Source organism: Plectropomus leopardus, chromosome 19 (assembly GCF_008729295.1).
Source record: "Plectropomus leopardus isolate mb chromosome 19, YSFRI_Pleo_2.0, whole genome shotgun sequence".
NCBI lineage: Eukaryota > Metazoa > Chordata > Actinopteri > Perciformes > Serranidae > Plectropomus > Plectropomus leopardus.
In genome coordinates, this window is record NC_056481.1 from 21,638,413 (window position 1) to 21,652,661 (window position 14,249).

At 38.1% G+C, this 14,249-nt stretch overlaps 1 protein-coding gene across 1 annotated transcript; it reads right to left on the reverse strand.

Moving 5' to 3' along the window:
* Window positions 1-1,029: 1,029 nt before the first annotated feature.
* Window positions 1,030-2,690, reverse strand: lrrc18b (leucine rich repeat containing 18b). Its single transcript, XM_042507271.1, has 2 exons — window positions 2,430-2,690; window positions 1,030-1,547 (listed from the first exon to the last, which is right to left on the reverse strand). The coding sequence occupies exons 1-2, from the start codon at window positions 2,688-2,690 to the stop codon at window positions 1,098-1,100; spliced, it is 711 nt and encodes a 236-aa protein (XP_042363205.1). The 3' UTR covers window positions 1,030-1,097.
* Between the last annotated feature and the right edge of the window lie 11,559 nt (window positions 2,691-14,249).

A 14,249-nucleotide genomic window follows, 5' to 3' on the forward strand; every position in this document is an offset into this window, starting at 1 on the left:
AGAGTCTTGTGTCCAAATGACCCCCACAAGGTCAGACTATCCTGTGCAACAGCTTGATCCGGGATGTCAGGTGTTAACCATGTCTCTGTGAAGATGTCAGTGCCACCATATCGTAGAAAAGTCGTGCTTCAGCAGAAGGGGCCATGGTATCGAAAAACACAGACAAATATAACAAAGCTGAAATGTCTGATGAGGTGTTGAGCTTAGAGTCTGCATCATCTCAAAGCAAGGTTCACCATTAAGCGAATGACACCACAGAGACCAGGGAGCTCCCCAAACAGGTCCAGGACAAATTTTTGGAGTACAGATCCGCGTTGGGATAAAAGAAAATATCTCAAGGTTTAACCCTTTGACATCTTGGTCAACATCACGTTTTTTATGTTGCGTTAAGTGACTTTCACAAATATTCAAACCTTTGAACCCTGAGCAAATGAGTTTGATTTCTCAGAAATCTCAGAAAAAAATGTCTCTAAACTCTAATTCTCATAATCATAACTATATATTAAATATATTTGTTGCTTTTGCTTTTTCTTTTTTTGTGCATTTCCATTGTTTTTTCCTCTAATTTTCAGGTAATTTTCTTCCCATGTTATTTCAATAATATGGGAACATATATATTTAAAATCAAAGAAGGGGTCATTTTCTTGTATTTTTGTCTTTTGTTTGTGGTTTTTTTTACTTTAAATTTTTGTGCTTATTTTGAGGTAACAATCTTGCAACTTTGTACTAATTTCTTCATAATTATTGGGCCATTTTTTGTTAAGTTGCCTGTCGTCCACTTTTCATGTTTTTGAAAGAAATCAAGACAATTTTCTCATTTTTCTAACTACAAAACTTGAGTCAAAAACAAAAGCATCCATATCTACCAAGTGTCTTTCACTCAAACACTGGATACCAGCTAAAAAAAAAAAATCAATTAATAACACTGCAAATCCATCATGTTCATGTGGTGGATGTCAGCAGATGCTGTAGAACAGCTCAAAACCACGTCCTTATTTGGTAACATTTAGTATTTAAAGTGAGGTGAAATGAAATAATAATTTAAAATATCCTACATGTCTTTTATGATTAAGTGTTTCTTGCCCTACATCTCCTTGTCAGCCTGACTCATCAGGTCGGGTAGACCCAGTACTTTTGGCTCCTTCCTCCAGCTTCCTCCTCTCAGTCTGGCACTTTTTCAGGCAGCCCTCACACAGGAAGCTCTCTTTGACCAGGTAAAGCCTCTCTGGGATCATGAGCAACTCGTGGCCTGCTGCCTCCTCACTGAGGATGGGGTTCCTGTCCAGGTTGACCCGCTCCAGCTTGCTGAGCCTCGAGAGGCAGCCGGGGACGCGGGTGAATCTGTTGTCAGAGAGGCCGATGTGGTGGAGCTCCTTCAGAGCGGCGATGGAGGAGGGAAGAGCTTCCAGCATGTTGAGACCCAGCTGCAGTGTGTGGAGTTTCTTCAGCAGGCCGAGCTCGCTGGGGAGGCTCCTCAGCCGGTTGTTACACAGGTTCAAAACCAGCAGGCTCTGGAGACGGCCGATAGTCACGGGGAGCTGCTCCAGCTGCAAGAAAATCAAGTACTTTATTCACAGTAAGACATGCAATGAATTACAAATTACAACTTTAAATTGCAAGCATGTCCTGTAGTTGATGAAATACTTTTATTTTTTCTCTTTTTTGTTTCATGCTCTTGTGTTATTTGTTTTTAAACATGGCTTAAAAGGCAATGGCCAAGAGATGTTCCACAAAGTGTAAAACATTAGAAGATGACGAGAAAATTATGTGAAATTTTTAAAGAGAGAGAGAAATTATTGGATAGTTTATTACTAATAGTAAAAAATAAAAAGGGAAAATGGCCAGAAAACTATAATAATAATAATAATTATGATGATGATGACAGTTAAATATTTTCTCTTTTTTTTTCCTAAAGTCCGTTACCAACTGGGTAAACTGGGCATCAGACCCTCAGGTGGCTCGAAGGCTCCAGGATGATCATGTTGCGTTTGCGTTTACTTGATAAATTGCTATATATTTGTTTATTAAACCACAAAAACCTAAATATAAACCGAAAGCGCAGGGGGCTTTAAAATGAACCCAGAATTGCTAGATCATTTTGAGACCCTATATCATACAGGGATCATGAGTTACAATCTAGTTTTAAAATGTTTATCATTTCCGTTTATCTTGTGCTCATATGGCACGTATTTTTATAAGAATATATGTCCGCAAACTAACATACACAGGACACAGAGTGGGAAAAGACAGGTGTTCAATCCAGAACTGCATAAAACACATGGTGGCACTCAAACACTAACATGAAAATGTAAAAAGATATATGATGACTGACTATTAATAGTAAATAGTAAACCTTCATAACAATTGAAAACTACATTTCCTACAATGCCACTCAAGACCTTTTTTGCTCAGTTTTCAGTCATACTCACATAGTTGCTGTGCAGATCCAAAACCTGGATGCTGATGAAATTCTCAATAAAGTCCGGGACCTTTGTGATCAGGTTCCTGCTTAGGTCCAGTTCATCCACCTCACACAACTTCTGGATGCACTTTGGCACCACGGCGACCTCTTTGAAACTGAGATCCAGGCGTCGTTTTCCATCCAGCGTCAACTCCACGCAGTTCTGAGCCTCTTTCAAAGTGATGGTTTTACTCTTATTAGCCTGCTTGCTTTTCTTTCCTTTGGCCATCCTGCTGCAGGGAGACACAGGACAGAGACGGCTCTGTAGTTAACAGTATTCAGTGATGCACTGTGACAGAGGAGTTGACAGTGGAACCGGTCTGTAAGATTATGTTACTCAACAGAGTCCAGCAGCTGAAACAGTAGACAAAGTTGAGTTTTACCTTTCTTCTTAAATATCCAAAACATCAGCACCCATTGTTCCATGACAAAACAAATTAACTAACACTCTGCATGAGCTTTATTCTCATGCAGAGAATAAAGTTAAGCACTATTCCACTGGACTGACTTGCACTGAATGACAATGTGATTCCCGCTGCATCAGAACTAAATAAAAAGACATGAGGAAGTGCTTCATAATAAGAGTTAAAGTCAATGTTCGGGTGTTTTCAACAAATTTCTTTTAAATTATTTAATGATCCAGAAATTCTTTGATTTCTTACCAGCATGTGTGAGTCAGTCTTCTCAGATCCAGCTCACCTGTCACAAGAAAAAAGACAAAAAGGACTCAAAACATGTTCTGCAATTTGAGCATCACATGACCTCTCTATGCACCCAGAGAGAGATAAATATAAACTCGTCAAATTGCTCTAGTTAGTCGAGAAAAGAGCTGACATGATTCTGTCTGTTAGACTTTCTTGGCTGGGCACTGGGTTTGTTTTCTTTAGTTTCCTGGCAACTGCTGTTTGCTCTCCATTGACTGTAAGACTGTGAGCAGCTACAGCAGGACACTTTTGGGTGTCTGTATTTGGAAGACATTTTAAAAGATTACAGTGAATTTTCCTAGGATTACTCTGTTTTAAATAAAAATCACATGATGGTGTTGATTTTGCTCACTGATTGCATGTCCTGTATTTACCAGTGTCTGCAGGTATCATTGCAGAAAGCTAAGGCAAGGAGTTGCTAGGTGTCTAAAAGTAGGATTTGGATTTTGTGCATAAAATTCCAACATAATCCAAAAGACTGATGAAAGCAAAAGTATGCAGTGGGTTTTTTGGTGTCCTGATATCCTGCATAACACGATTCTATCACTCTATTAAACTCAAAATTTTTACAACTTTTCAAATTACATAGACCAGATTTGATTGGGCTAGAGTAGGAGTTAAAGTGCAGTGTTTGTAAATGGCCAAAACTGCACTAAACTGCTCCTATTGGGTTCCTATTGGGTTTAGGGTATAGGAGACTTTTTTTAAAAGTCTGGACAACAAATTTTGGTCATCTGCATCAAATTTAAAGGTGGGGGCTTTTACTCTGAAAGCTGTTGGGGAGGCATTATTGGGTCATTTTGCCATAGCAGACCTCAAGACCCATAAAATATCAAAATCTTGACCAGTTCTGATATGTGTGCAGAGTTTTGCAAATTTTTTGAGCAGCTTTAGGTCCTAAAAAATGCAGTTTATCTGAAAGAATAATAATAATTCCTTAAGTTACAGTATTGTCTTCGCAATGGTTGGTGCTCCGGCCCTAAATATGAGTTCACAGTATACTGACCTGCTTAACTCTGCTGTGTTTGTAAATAGTTTTCAGTCTGACCCCTTTACCAAGCTTTAATATGATACAGCATTCACATGGCTGCATGAATCTCTCTCTCTCTCTCTCTCTCTCTCTCTATCACACACACACACACACACACACACACACACACACACACAGAAAGACTGTCAGCAGTGAGTTTAATGTATCACTTACACTAGTCACCTCAGACATTACTCAGCCATTTAAATTTAGCCTCATGCATGTCATATGATGCACTTGTACTTCATAGGAATAACACAAAGTACCTCCTACCAGCCAGTAGGCGGTGCTCTCTTTGTACAAATCACAGTATCATGGCAGCATACCTTGAAATCAGGAGTTGTACAGTTATTCTTATCATGACAATTTTCCATATTAAACAGGCATTTGAACCAACATTTATTTTTTAGGTATATCACCATCTGAATTCACACTAGAAATATACAGATATCTGTACAGGATACTTAGATTTGCAGCAATGAGGCAGATAACAAGGGACTTGTTAAAACCTAATGCACCTTAAGCTAACAAGTGGAAGATAAATGTGAACAGCATTACAGAAACGGAAAGAATGACCTATAGAATCCGAAAATTGAGAAGTGAGAATATTTGAAATGGTGGAATAAATTGATTACATATGGAAATCATATTTACGCAATATTGATATGATTGATATTGATTTGGCCCTGAAGGTTTCTTAAGGAGCCCTTATTTTGGTTTGTTTGTTTCCTCATTGGTGTATGTAGATATGCAGGTGACTACCTCTTTCTGCCCCCATTTTACACTCTTGACATTTCCTATAATTGGCTTCTCTATTTAATTTTGTACTTTTTACTATTAGCCCAATTATTTCCTCAATATAATATATATATATAAACAGTTTTGAAAGTCAACACAGATGTAAATTCTAAAATAATTAACACCAGCTGAGTGGTCATGTTTACAAAGTTCGTGTTTAAGATTGTTCAGTAGAGACTCCCAGCTGCATAAAACCAGGTCAGCCCACTTTGTGTGATTTTGTTATGTTAGGTAAGCTAAAAAAAATCCAATATACTCTGCATGGCTCTCAAGTTTGCTTAAATTGCAAATTCCAAAAGTAAAAGCAGTACTTGATTAATTGGGAATGCTAACCATGTTTCTCTAAATCAGAGTTTTGGTCGCAGACGTTATTCAAACCTGGTTATTATATGTAAGTCTGCACACACTAACCTAAAATCAGGTCAGTTACATCAAGAAGGGAATATCATGTGCATGTAAACACACTTGAATCATGGCAATAAATATAATCATCCCACAGAAAGGAGAAAATCGCGTTGGGTTAGAGGTTAGATTCCACTCTGTCTGCCGAAGCAGACGTGGCCATGGTATTGTAGACTGCGGAAAACGTAGCCACAAAATGCCATATGTTTTGTAACGTTAAACTGCAGACAAAATCCAAACCCATTTACTTCCTCCTTGTTGAACAGACATGCCCACTTCTTGCTGTGGTTTTTTGTTTTATTCATTTATTTATTTTCAATTCTCCTGAAACAGCAGGCAACAGTTAATACTGTAAGCCTGAGTCATTTCCCTCAGCAGTGTGAAATGCAGGTCAGGAGATATGCATGTCACACTGAAGGAAATGGTGCTGACCTAATTGCGTGAGGTACTGCACACAGCAGTTCAGATTACATTTGATGATTAGAAATGTGAGCAGTGTGTTTGAGTGTTGCTGTGTGTTTATGTGCATGTAGGCCTACATCTAAGCCTTTTAGAGTGCGACAGAGACCCGAAGAAAGGCAAAGAAATAAAAAAAGTATGAAAAGACCTTGATCTTAGCTTAAAAACAAAAACATTCAGCATTTGATTACAGTCAACTCCTAAAATAAAGCCTCCATACATTAACTAGCATGTTGATCATATGTGTACCAGCAGACAACATAAAACATGGTTTAGGCTATAACAACTGTGGCTACCAAATTTAACAACAAAAATGCTAGTTAGTTATGGTTAGCTTTGGTGACTAACAAACTTTAGAACACATGGTAGTTTTTAGTTTTATTAAAAGCAAAATAAGAAATGCTTTTTAGCTGTTAGCTGTAGCTAACAAATTAAACTAAACGATAAATGCTTGTTTGCTAGTGTGCTACTGCAGCTATCAACAGATGCTATCTTGTCAGGGTTGGCTAATGTAGCTAACAAACTAAACAGCATGATGCTAGTTAGCTAAGCTTTGCTACTCAGGCTAAAAAAACTAAACAACAGCTAGGGTTGATCACTGTGGCAAACAAACTAAACAAATGTAATAGTTAGCTGGGTTGGATCTTTTGGCTAACATGGAATACAACAAAAAGGATAGGCTAGGCCTACTCTATTTGTTGGGATTGGCAAGCTAATAAGCTAAAAATGTAAACTTTGAACTGTGATGGGAAAAAGCGGTTTTAAGAGCTGATTAACTTACTTTAGCTATGAATCAATAACATTGTGTTTTGTAAAAAAAAAATTCATTTTTTAAAATTATTAATTAAGGTTTTATTGCAGGCTGATGGTTCTTGTTCACAATTATTATTTTGAAGTATTCCATCTGTAGTTTGAAGAGGGACAGTCCCATTAATATAAAAGCAAACTGATATGACTGCCTCCAAAATTTCATGTAAAATTATTACATATATGGAAACAAACTCTACCATGATAATCAAAGCTAGTCTATGACACATTTCTAAACTATACCATGTCATAAAAAAGAACATAAGTAACAGACCCAGCACTGTCGTACAACACTATGGTTGCATGAACTTGACAGCAAGGATTTCCTTTCTTTTGTTCCCTCACTCATTTCCTTCCTTCCTGTATTCCTCCACAGCACTTTAACAACATTTTGAAACACTTTCCTGCTGGTCACCAACACAGTTTCTTACATAAATATTCAATGTCTCTTGTTGTGTCAATGTATATAACACATTCATAATTAATGTCCTACAAGTTGACATACCAAAGGCAACAAACATGATACTTGATATAAAAGCAATGCTGAATCAGATGAATTAAAAGACAAACACACAGCAAAACATTAATAGTGTTACATGGCATAAGCTACACAGCAGTGAATTGTCATCAACCACTTCTCTGTTTTATTTTTGTGTTAAGCTCTCACTTCCTTTAAAAACTGCTTTGGTGGGACAGTGTGATGAGCACAGGAAAGTAAAATAAGTTTGGAGCTGCAGAGTCACTTCAATGGGACTGCATAATAACTAGACCAACAAATTAGTTCATTCATGAGTCCAAGGGACGTTTGTGCTGAATTTGAAGAAACTCCCTATGGTGTTCTTGAGGTATTGTGTTCACTAGAATGACACGTATGCGAGGTAATAGCGACCTTGAAATATGACCACCAAAATTTAATTTCTAAATTGTTAAGTTCAAGTGGACATTTGTGCCAAATTATAAAAAATTCTCTCAAGGTGTTCTTGAGATACCACATTCACAAGAATGAGACAAAAGCAAGGTGACAATAACCTTGACTTATCACCACAAAAATGTAATCACTTCATAACTGAGTCAAAGGAAACATTTATGCTGAATTTGAAGAAACTTCCTCAAGGTGGTCTTGAAATATCATGTTTACAAAATGAGACAGAGGCAAGGTAACTGTGACCTTGACCTATGAACACCAAAAAGTGGTTGGTTCATCGCTGAGTTCAGGTGGATGTTTGTGCCAAATTTAGAAAATTCCCTCAAGGTGTTTTTAAGATATCGTCTTCACAAGTATAAGAAAGACGAGGTCATAGTGACCTTGACCTTTGACATAGGACCATAAAAATCAAATCAGTTTATCGTTGAGTTTAAGTGGATGCTTGTGCCAAATTTGAAGAAATTTCCTGTGCTTGAATGGGACAAATGTACGGACGGCCAACCCGAAAACAGAATGCCTCCAGCCACAGCTATGGGAGAGGCATAGTAACACACTGCAAAACAGGGGCAGCTCCGAGGTGTGAACACATGGAACTGATGTATATGAACTGTGTGACATAAGAAGATGATGCTTTTACATGCTGAGTAAACCTCTACAGGGTACATAAAGTTTTAAAAGGAATGCATAAATGTTGCCAGAAGGATGCAGCTTTATCCCACTTGGGATCGGACACATGGCTTCAGTTTGTCACAGAGACTTCTTCCTTTCCAGCGTTTTTCTGCATATTTTGTCGTCTTTATGAACTTGTTTAGGCCTTCTGATCCAAAGCAAGAGTAAAGCTGCCTTTTGCGCAGAGATGAGTGATAGCTCGTTGGACATGTTTAAGAAAGCTGGCACCGCAGGGGCAGAGGCATTCATGTGTTTATCTAAGCTTTGAATGGATGTGGCTTTCCTCCCCTCTATGTGACTGTTGTCTTTGCTTCAGAGCTGCAAGTTCAAAGAGCCCCTTTCCTTTTTGTAAATGTTTGCCCTCATTTTATTCAGGAAAGTCTAACACAGACTTGACAGAATATTCACCAAGCACTTCAGAAAGTGTTTTTGGGTGGGTGAGTCAATTAGTCATGTGGTAGTTGTTTGCTTATGATGAATGTAATGACTGGGTCAGGATTAGTTTATTGGCACTGTGTATAAAGAAATGTCTTTGACTGTTTTAGAGCCTAAATTAGAGGACATAAAGTGATCAGTCATTACTTATAAGTGCTCCTTATTGTTTCCACTAACTCACAGGAGGAGATTCATTTAGCAAATCATGTGAACATAAAACCAAAACACATTTCTATAAACTTGAACATAAGCGATAATTTGCATCTGCTATACTTTCATACCCAGAAGATGTGCTGTAAGAATTTGGTCCTACATTTCGGGTGCAAGTTCAAGTTCTTTATTGTCATATGGTCATTACTTCAGTAGTAATTTAAATGCTTGGATGTCACGCTCCTGCAAGCGCTGCTCATACAAATATGCATTTAAAAAAATGTCACTAAAGTAAAATCTTATTAAACTAAAAACATGGAATGATGGAAAAAAGTTATACAATATAAAATATATACTAAAGCATAGTAGGGTTGTAGATACACGAATGAATTAATATGAATTAATGTGGTACATAAAGGTACGTAATGAGAACAGGTTGTAGGAAGGGACACACATGAATATAGTCTATACTGTGATGGATAAATGGCTTATAAACAGGTAGTAGTAAATATGTATACTAAGATGTAAACAGAAAGTAACTTAAGGTATGTACTTAATGTATAGTTACATGGGTTGGGTTTAGGAAAATACCGTAGTGTAGGTTGGGTTTAGAGAAAGTAAAGTTACATGGCTTAGGTTCAGGAGAGTAAAGTAACATTTAGGATTTAGGTTTAGGGACGGAATCATCATTGAGAAACATCAGGTTACGTATTTAAGGTAGAGATATGTAAGTTGGGTTTAGACAAGTGAAGTTGTAAAGCATAGGTTTAGGAAAAGAAACATGGTTGGACATTGCAAAATCATAAACTCAATGTAAAGTTATGTAGGTTAGATTTAGTTAATTAAAGCAACGTGGTTTAGGTTAAGGCAAGTAAAGTTATGTAAGTTAGGTTTAGGCAAGTAAAGTTGTGTAGCTTAGGTTTAAGAAAAGAAACATGCTTGGGCATTGTCACGTTACGTACTTAACGTAAGTTACATACGTAGGTTTAGGTATGCAAGTTACACAGGTTTGGTTAGAAAAGGTAAGTTACATACTAGTTGGTTAGGTTTAGGAGAAGAAACATGGTGACAACATAGTAACCTAAGGTCACTTGGTTTCACATGGTAAACAAACAACGATCTTCTGGACGAAAGTCCTATGTTGTTTGACCCATCCAGTCCCCCAGCCTGCCCTGGATTTTATACTTCGTAATTCTTTCTTTCCATCAGCTCATTTGTCACATCATCGCGGCCTTCCTGATTACATGGGTTATATACAACTTCTGGTGCAGTAAGGGTATTATAGGTGCAGCAGTAGTATAAAGAAAATGCATTCCTTGCATGAGCTGAACCCATGCTATGGCGGGAAGAGGGCCAAATTCTAACCACCACACCACCAGGGATAGATGAAGCTTTTGACACTGTCAGACTTTTGACACAAGTTGTCAATGGTAATCAAAGCTTGAAATAGGCCCTCAATGGATAGTCGGGCCCTGCGATCTTGGATCACTGTTTTGGAATGAAAATCGAAGCTTTCACATTATTTCAAAGACTGACTTGCATTGGGGAATAGTTTATAAACTCAGCATATAGGTGCCTTAAATCATTGTGTTAATGAATTATTAAAGGGTCTAAATAATGAGTAACTTTGGTGATTCGAATCGTTTTGTTCATTTCAATGGATGACAGGTAACAGTATAAAAACAAAGCAAAACCTTTCAACTCCATTGCCAGAGGAAAATCCTAACCTAACTTTATTTGCTTCATCATTTAGATTTGCACCCGTTTACAATCTTGAGAGCCATTGTAGTATGATGTCATAATTTTGGGGAACCCACAGGGGTGAAAGGCAGCCAGCCGGTGAATCTGAGACGGGCTGTTTCACATTAACTCTGCTTGGCCTGCAGTTCCACACTACAGCAGAGAGTGAATCATAGTACTGAGAGGTGACAGTCGCCCTGGACTGCAGACTAATAAATCTTGCAGTGAAATGCCTCATCAGTTACTGCATCTGTCAAACAAATCCAAGTGTAAGACTAATATGAAAAAGCTGTTGGATACAAAACGAGACATGCAGATACCATCATCCTCCACTATTTTTTAACAAAGGTTAACTTTAAAGAGGCAAATCTTCTTTCTTTCCCATTTTCAGAGCTTTTTTCTGTATTATTCAGTCTCACCAGGATTTTGCAGTCACAACAATTAAAGCAAATTCAGCCAGTCTCCATGAATTCTGAATGAGCTTGCAATTTTTTGTTTAATCACTGCAAATTTGACTACATGAAACGGGTTAAATCTTATTTTATTGTACAGCTGCGTGGAGCATACGGATTCACTCAGTCCCTCACTTTGTTTATCATGAGACTGCTGCTGCAGGACTGGAGCCTTGCACGTGGAACAGAGTCCCACACACAATCAGTAACAGGGCTAACTGTTGCATTAGGCTAATACAAGATTGTTTGTTTCCAGCTGACTGCTGTCGTGTGAAATGGCCACAGTTACATTGTGTCACTCGCCAGCGGGAACGTTTATGGTTCTGGTATGGTGCAGTGCATTCTGGCAATTGTAGAATTTTTAACTCTTGAGCAAGAGCAAAAGCTGTCTTTGTTTTCTCTGTTCATGTAGCACCAATTTGAAAAGTATTTTTGTCTTTCTGCTGCAGACACTGACCAATTTAATTAAAAGGCCACATGACAACCAATGCTGGGATGTCAATGTAGCACAAATGGCTAGGATTAGGCAACAAAATCTTAGATGGTTAGGTTTAGGAGAAGGAGACACATAGTAAGGTGTAGAAAAAACCCCATCACATTCAGAAAGTGAACACTGGTCCCCCACATGAAAGTCCAGGTTTGCTAGACCCATCCACCAACCCTTCCACACGCCCTATAGTTGCCCTTGCATTCTTATATTACATTGTTGCCAGCAGCATTTCTACCTGATGCTGTATAGCTGCGTTTAATGCAGACGCAACAGGTTCTGTCTGGCCACATTGTCAAGTGATGCGGCAGGTGCTGTCTGGCCATACATTGGTGTATAATAACACCGTGACCCTCTCAGTCCACCTGGGTTCTTGCTTGATGCTGTCCAGCGATATAACATGGACGCTAAAGGTGGCTTTTGGGGTTGTGATCTTGTGTCAAAAGCACTGCCAAAATAGCAGTATTTTACTAGTTTGGAATAAGAATGGGCTGGCAATACTTTGTTAAGGCAACAGTTTGTTTATAAGGTTAGCCTGTATACTCCATTGTGTTCCTATAGAAACAGATGGAAACTCACTGGGTTCAGGCTGATATCCACGTAGGTCTGGTTGAGGACACTAACTGTTTGGTTTGTGTGGACATGACTTTAGAGCAGTACTATACTTTACAGAACAGAAGGAGGAAGAGGTCACTGCTTTAACATGGACTGACTGTCAAACACTGGACATTGGATCCGAGTTCTTCCAGGACATCCAGTTCTGAGCCTTAAATTTAATTCCTACTTCCTGTGATTTCCACTCGCTGAAGTCTTTCATTATGCGCTTTTCTGCCTGGAGGCCAGTGTACTGCAGCTATGCATTACTGTAACCACACAGGATATGTTTGGTTGTAGACTGTGTGTTTACTATGCATTGTATTTCTATGGACTGAGATGATGGCATGCATGGGACCAAATGAGCATAGACGCACGCAAGAGTTTAACAATAGGTTTTGTTTGGCTGTTTTACTGGTGACATCAGTCGTTTCTTTTTCAGGGAGTGTCTGCAAAAGCCCGGTGTGTCGTGCTCAGTCAGGAAATTAGCATCAGCCCTACGCTTCCGAACCTTTCTACAAATATGGAATTTCTTTTACCTCCTTTTCCCTTTGCTTTCCAACAATTGCACCCACTTAAACAATTTTTATTTACCTTACTGATCATATTTTACTACTATTGAACAACTTCCTTCCAAGTCATCTACTGACCTGTCTTTGTGTCAACTCTCTGTGTTTTCTTTGTGGGTGAGACATTTTTATAAGACCTTTGGGGTTTCTTTTGTCCCACTCACACAGTGAGCTTCCTCTCTCTTTTCCTTTCAAAAATAATTTGGAGGTTGGGAGTAAACTAAACCCAACGTTTAAATCTCCCCCTCTCTCATTACAGCGCCTCCACCACCGCAAGAGCAGCTGACACCCATCCAAGCTACGAATGGCTGCGCCCCTCTCATGTCTCTTCTTTATGTCAACAAGGAGGTAAAAAGTAACCAGAGCAAGGGAATCTGAGCTTTGATCGCAATATAGATATTGCTTTAACTGATGACCAACAGTGGACGCATATTAATATCATGTGAAAGCTTCAACAGGTTTGTTGGACCCCTTAGTGTGGAGTTCTGGGCTCTAAGTGCAAATATGCTTTAATCCAATCCATTAGATTAGTCCAAATATTTTTATTGGCTGAACTAGGACCATACATCTTTCATGGAGTTAATGGGGCATGGTGCAAGCGGGGTCCAAGTCATATAATTTTTAAAAACAACCATACTATATGAGCTTTCTTTGACCAAGAGAGGAGCCAGGGCACTGCTTTTAAAAACTTCAAGAGTTGAGGAGAATCAGCTTTATGTCAATTAAATTAAATTTTCAAAATACAGATTATGTGGGTTAACTTTTTTCCATTATTATGTAATGTTACACGCCCACTTCAGACCCTTAAGTGCGCAATGTGGCCAATTCAATTAACTGTAATACCAAGACACGAAATAAATACCTCAGAGTTGGGCTGGGTGATACAGCTTTAAAAATATGGACAACATTTTTTGGTTATATTGCAATACACAATATATATATTGACATTTTGGTCTCCCTTAAACTTGAGAAGGCTTGTTCCCACTTAGTGTTTTGTGTTTTAAAATAAGTGTACTATATTTGTCTTTTTAGGGAAAAAGACAACCAGAGTATTTGAAGAACAATGGATTGCCAAACACATGTATAATACAGACACAAAAAGCTATGCAGACACAAATGTATAAACTAGATTGTTGTGGAACTACTTAAGATTAATAACTACTCGTTATTAACAAGATCCTCAGTGGCCGCATTGTCATTTTGATTGGAAAGTGTTTTATTTGATGTTTGACATCTGACATTTCAGCACCAACTGTTTATTCTTTTAGACCACTTTTTGTCCAGATAATTTATTTAAATCTAAATTTAATTACCAAGTATCTCTCCTGGTTGAATAGCATGCTAATGTTCAGCAGGTATAATATTTATCAAATTCACCATCTTAGTTTAGCATATTGGCATGATTCGATTTGCTAATGAGCACCACTGCAAAGTACAGCTGAGCACCTGGTAATGTCTTTAGTACTGAACTTTTTTAACAAAAAATTTACCTGATGATAAATATTATTATATGGGAACATTAAAAAGTCAGAAAAGTCAGATAATTCAAATGACAAGTGATACATTT

What these genes read in the sequence shown, in the direction of transcription:
- lrrc18b (XM_042507271.1), bottom strand. Translation starts at nt 2,690, where the DNA reads ATGGCCAAAGGAAAGAAAAGCAAGCAGGCTAATAAGAGTAAAACCATC. An exon ending in TGGATCTGCACAGCAACTAT is followed by an intron (nt 1,548 to 2,429) that starts GTGAGTATGACT and finishes ATTTTCTTGCAG; the next exon opens with CTGGAGCAGCTCCCCGTGAC.